Source organism: Anneissia japonica, unplaced genomic scaffold (assembly GCF_011630105.1).
Source record: "Anneissia japonica isolate Jap-2015-1 unplaced genomic scaffold, ASM1163010v1 scaffold287896_len759773_cov187, whole genome shotgun sequence".
In the NCBI taxonomy this organism is placed as follows: Eukaryota; Metazoa; Echinodermata; class Crinoidea; order Comatulida; family Comatulidae; genus Anneissia; species Anneissia japonica.
Genome location: NW_022739421.1, coordinates 114,870 through 121,140, shown reverse-complemented (window position 1 = coordinate 121,140; position 6,271 = coordinate 114,870). Strand labels below are relative to the sequence as shown.

General features: G+C 33.1%; 1 protein-coding gene across 2 annotated transcripts in view; it reads left to right on the top strand.

Moving 5' to 3' along the window:
• Positions 1-5,868, top strand: part of LOC117117913 — a 20,528-nt gene extending 14,660 nt beyond the window's left edge. For both annotated transcript variants that reach the window (XM_033262392.1, XM_033262394.1), the window contains 3 exons: positions 4,211-4,329; positions 4,811-4,950; positions 5,337-5,868. In XM_033262392.1, coding sequence (XP_033118283.1) covers positions 4,211-4,329; positions 4,811-4,950; positions 5,337-5,445 — 368 coding nt within the window. In that variant the 3' untranslated portion in view covers positions 5,446-5,868. The remainder of the gene's footprint in view (positions 1-4,210; positions 4,330-4,810; positions 4,951-5,336) is intronic.
• The last annotated feature ends 403 nt before the right edge of the window (positions 5,869-6,271 follow it).

Here is a 6,271-nt window from a genome sequence, read left to right as displayed (position 1 = left end):
TTTTTTGTGTTCCACACAAAAAATAAATGCGGATAATTTTTCATGTTGATTTTGCGATAGGTCGTGAGAAGAAATATTGTAGGCGCCGAAAACATTAGCCTATCCAACGCTGCTGGCTAGGCCTAGCCTTACCTCGATTTTAGGTTCTGTTATCACACATAAAAACGGCCGACATATTTTCCGTTGCTAGCATTGACGCTTGTGAAATATAATATTTCATAGGAATTATTTCAAATTTGTTAAAAAACTGATTCTGACTGAGATTTTGACACTTAAACAAACATATCTCAGCCTAACCGAACGACCGCATTGTGCGAGATGCGAAGTAAAAAAAGTAATCTCATTAGAGAGGGCGCACTTTATTGACTGTATAAAGTATACATAAAAGCGAGAGTATTCCAGTGGATCTACAACCTCTGAATTTGCCTAGTAACGATGAATTCGTTGAGAAAACGGTAATATTTTATGAGAAATAGTCTGTATTTCTCATTTTTTTTATTCTTTTGCGTAAAACTAAAATTCATGCCAATATTTTTCCATGATTTATAATAATTGGAGTAATGCAAATGCATATTTTCTAAAAAAAGTCATTTTTAGTGAAATTTTTACCGGGAATGGGGCTTTAAGATGTCCCTAATAAATGTCTTCAGCTGATTTATTACCCAATCTTTTCAAAATCTTGCGTACAATCGACTTTCTAATTTTAACCAATTTTTAAGTTAAGCAATATGGATAAATTTTACTTAAGCAAAAAAATGGACAAATTTAAGCTGATTTCTAGTTTGATAAATCTGGCCCCTTATTTCCATGGGGGTCCATATTGAGAATAAAGTATTTTATAGGCAGTTACTATTACGCTCGTCTTAAAGAATTCCTAATTTTGTCGGATGTTATTTTCCTAATCCAATCTATACATACAATAACATCCAATCACAATTATAAATTTGTTTAAGAGGGGTGTAACGATAGCCACTACCCATTTTTACCATAACATAGGTCCTTATCACTTGATTGTTATTTTCACTAATTAATGGGAAAACAATCAATTTCTTGGTTTGCGTCACTCTTTTGACATGGATCTGATATGAGATATATTATCAAAAGTATTGAATGTTTTGTATTCATGCAAAGGAAAAACATTATGAGTGGAAAAATAGACTGTTTAATGGAAGAGTCCATATATTCACTCATGAATATATTTTTCCCATGGCAACCATAACCATCCATTATTTGTGTATATTACCACTTTGTTAAAATTTTATTCTTATAGGGAAATAATTTCTCTTGTGTAGGTTCAGAACTTTATAGTAGGTAAGAGGCTACAACGGAATAGGGCATGCTAATTGAAACTAATTTTAAAAGGGAAAACAAGGAATTAAGTAATAGTAATTGTTATTGTCGTGATGGAATAATAGACAATAACTGGATTTGCGTCAGGAGAAACATAGGTGTAATTTTTGCCCTACCTGACATGGGAATGTACTGGATACTCAGTACATTTTTTTCGCAGTTGTTTTCAAATGTACTGAGTATTCAGCACATTCCCACGTCAGGTAGGGCAAAAATTACACCTATGTTTCTCCTGACGCAAATCCAGTTATTGTCTATTATTCCATCACAACAATAACAATTACTATCAACACTGCAGTACCCGCTGCTCACTTAGACTCGAATTCAACCCTGGCCATCAGGCTCAAGCTCGGTGGTCTAGAGGTATGATGCCAGGCTAGTGATCTGGAAATCGTGGGTTCGAGTCCCACCCGAGAACAACTTGCGATTTTTTTTCGCAGTTGTTTTCAAATGTACTGAGTATTCAGTACATTCCCACATCAGGTAGGGCAAAAATTACATCTAAGGAATTAAGTTCAAATCCCTAATAAAGATTAGTTTCAATGTCTCAATTCTAATTTGAGCAGTCATCTGGTGGTTAAGATGTTTTCCTGCCAATTCCAGGGTTTTTCTAACAATTAAAAGTCTGCAATTCAGTCTCAAAAAGAGGATTAATTTAGCAACTTTCCATCCTATAATTGTGGTACTTGCTCTTAGATAACGAAAGGAATATATGAAAATTAAATATTGGAACTCTTTCCCCACTTTTAAATAAGACAGGCAGAACCACAATAACTTCATTGTACTACATATGCATGAATGCACTGATCAATCAGTTATTGATCGATCATTCACATTAATCAATCAATCAATCAATCAATATGCCATCATTTCAACAATTGCTAGTTGCTAGTGGTGCCATTTAAAAAAGGGGTCATAAAAAGAGGTGTGTTTTGGGTAGTGAAGGTGGATGTTTGATGGGGATTCCATGTAGTAATATTACATGAAAGAGATCACATATACAATATAAACCGAAAGCACATGAAGTTTGCTAAAAGAAAAACAATATGTCTGAATCTGTTCACAAATCTCTATACACTTTACAGCAATTAAAAAAAACAAACTGTCTGTATGTGTTGCCATTGGCATGGGAACATGATGACATAATGGAATGATTGGTAATAATTAATTGGTGGATTGATTTTTTTTCATTTCAAGAGGGACATGACATTTTCTTTTTTTGGCTTTCCTCCGTACATTTGGCCAAATGTAATGTGATGTAGTTGGATTTGCATATACCGTTTTATAAGTTTGAAATCGCTTGAGGTGTTGACTGGCTTGTGGAGTAACTTGCTTCTTCCCTTTGGGTCTCTTTGTTTTTGAGCTTCCTTCGTGTCTGTACGGGCCAGTTTGTATTAAGTACTATGTAAGACTAACATATTATTATTATTATTATTATTATTATTGTTATTATTATTATTATTATTAATATTATTATTATTAGTTATAATTTATTATTATTATTATTATTATTATTATTATTATTATTATTGTTATTATTATTATTATTATTATTACTATTATTATAAAAGAAATAATGTGATTCTGTAGGATAGCCCAATAAAGCTCAGAGGCTTATTTCCATTTCCATTCCAGTATTACTGAAAATAAAGTATAGTATAGACAGTGACTGTTACATCAGTCTTAAAGTCATGCTCCGGAGGAAAAAATTTTTTTTTGATATGTTGTAGAACTGATTTTTCTAAGACAGAAAAAAGTTGTTTGACGAAAAACTGGGGAACGGTGAATGAGATACAGATTTTTTAATATTTAAAAAAACTGGGGGAATAAGGTGTAAAAATGGGCAGTTACGCCCCTTTTTCCCCCCAATTTTTAAATATTAAATCTGTATAAATAAAAAATCTGTATCTCATTCAGTTCTACAACATATCAAAAAATTGTTTTCCTCCGGAGCCTGACTTTAAAGAATTCCTAATTTTGTTGGATGTTATTTTCCTAATCCAATCTATACATACAGTAACATCCAATCAGAATTAGGAAATTGTTTGAGAGTGGTGTAACAATAGCTACTACCTATTTTTCTATAACATACCTAAATAGACCATTATTGCTTGATTGGTTAATTACACTATTTAATGGTAAAATAATAATTTTTTTTATTTGCATTACTCTTTGGACATGGATCTGATGTGATGAGATGAATTATCAGAAATACTGAATGTTTCATGTTCATGCAAAGAGTGGAAAGATGGATTGTTTAATGAAAAATCTATATTTTCACTCATGAATATATTTTCCCCATTGCAACCATAACCATACATTACTGTATTTGTGTATTATAAAACCACTTTGTTATTAATGCTATAGGGAATTTATTCCTCCTGTGTAGGTTCAGAACTTTATAGTAGGTAAGAGGCTACAACGGAATAGGTCATGAAAATTGAAACTAATTTTAAAAGGGAAAACAAGGAATCATTTCCCTGTAGTCGAGAGTCTGATTATGTCTTCTGATAAGTGCAAATCCCTAATAAATTCTAATTTGAGCAGTCATCTGGTGGTTAAGATGTTTCCTGGCAATTCCAGGATTTTTTTCTGACAATTAAAAAGTCTGCAATTCAGTCTCATAAAGAGGATTAATTTAGCAACTTTCCATCTTATAATTGTGGTACTTGCTCATAGATAACGAAAGGAATATATGAAAATTAAATATTGGAACTCTTTCTCCACCTTGTTTTTGGTGTTTTTAGTTTTGAGATCATTATTTTTCAAAATATGTTGACCCCTCCCTACCACATGTTATGTATGATGAAAATACGGATGACCGCCCATATTGAAATTGACCTTTTTTTGCATGTTGCAGGACATTTTAACCAAGCCAGTGCTTTGAACCAACTAATTGCCTTATGTTATCAACTACAACACGATATTACAAGCCTATCAAACCACAAATACATAGCACATCAAATTGCACTGGTTTATGTAAGTAACATTCATTTGCAATATTTAAATTGCGATTGTTCAATCAAGACTATGTTTAGACTATCACATTCATCCTCCACTTACTGTTAGATGGTGGTGTAATTTGTTTTTGTATGCTTGCTTTTCAATTCAGGTTCCTGGGTAAAAAATCCTGCGACACCAGAATTTTTTCTTACAACTAATAAACATCTGCACTCATTACGCTTTGCAATTATACTTTTAAAAGCTTCACATTCATTATATTTAAGAGGTCTTTCTCCAGCTGACCTATTATAACCTTGGTCAACCTATGTAATAATAGTTGAATTAAATGAATAACAACAAAAACTAAAGGAAAAAAAAATTTTTTTGGGGGAAAAGGAAGAACTGGTATTATGTTAGTCCTTAGTAGCCTTAAAAACACTGCTGCAAAGTTTACTAGCAAACTGGCCAGCTGCACACATCGGTTGGTCCTTACACCATTTTAAAATTAATTTTTCAGCAATCAATCAACCAGCTTGGTAACCCCAAGGTACTGTTGGACCACCGGACAAGCATTGAGACTACCTTCAAGAAAGTCAAAGCTGAACTGGAGCGGGAAGGCGAAACAACACCACATCTTAACGCTGATTTAATTTTTTGGTAAATAATTTTATTATTATTATTATTATTATTATTATTATATTATTGTTATTATTATTATTATTATTATCATCATCATTATAATCATCATCAGCAGCAGCAATATTTACCATATTTACTATATTTATTAAAGCATTTTATGGAGACCCTAATGGAAACTTATTCTTACTGTATAAGGATTAATTGGGTCATCCTAAATTTATTCATTCACTTAATTTTACTTAATAGCCATTTTTTATATATAATAACGTTTCACTTTCTTCAATTATTGCAAATTCTATCATGATACAAATTTTAAATAAAAACAAACATTCAATTATTGTCACCCTTTAACACTCTGTAACATTGATAGTAATATTATTATTCATAATGGAATTTTCTTTCAGGCTGCAAAATTTAACATCCTCTCTTGTTCAGTCAGTAAAGACGTTGTCAGCTGACTTAACCGGCCAAATGAGGCCTGCAATGAAATTCATCTTACAGTCAACATCTTGAAAAATAAACCCTGACCCTTGAACTGTGCATAAAATGGTGGAAGATACTTTGTTTTCATGGTAAAATAACAATATTTAAACCAACAATACAGCACTTAAATGTATTTAATTATGTTGAGTATCACTAATGTCTTTTAGTTGAGTTTATTTGTGTACAAGGAAACTAAATCAAATGTGTATAAGAAACATGTAAATATTTGGTGTATAGAAAAAGCAATAAATGTAGAAGACATTTGGGATGGAGGATATCTCAAGTTGTATTATACTTTTCTAAACATGCTTGCACAGTATCCACCAAAACAGAAGTGTACCCGGCTTGAAAGACCCCTGCTAATTATGGCAATGTGTCATTAATGGCTGGCCATCCATGCTGCCAAGAATGATTCGAACCCATATGCTCTGAATAAATATGTTTGTGCCAGGACCAGTTGTCAGTGTTGGATATTATTTATATTGGAGTAGAGTTGTAGCTTGACCTTCCAATCTCTTGGTTCTGGGTCCAAATCCTTGTAATGTCACAGGATTGTTCTCATGACCAAAACAACTTCACCTCGTATTATAAGCCTGTTGGCGAGTCGTCTGGCCGAGCGGTTAAGACAGGGGAACCGTGACATACAGTCATAATATCGGCGCTGGTTCAAACGGCACGCTCACCTATGGTTCCGGTGGTGGAACAAGTCTTCTCGGATAAGGACTCTAAACCATAAGTCCTGTGTACACAATTGGCTTGCGTGCACTGTAATGAACCCAGTACATCATTCGAGAAGAGTAGGGGGTTACCCTGGTGTACTGGTCCATTTTTCAGTCCCCGTCCGGCAACAGAAGGA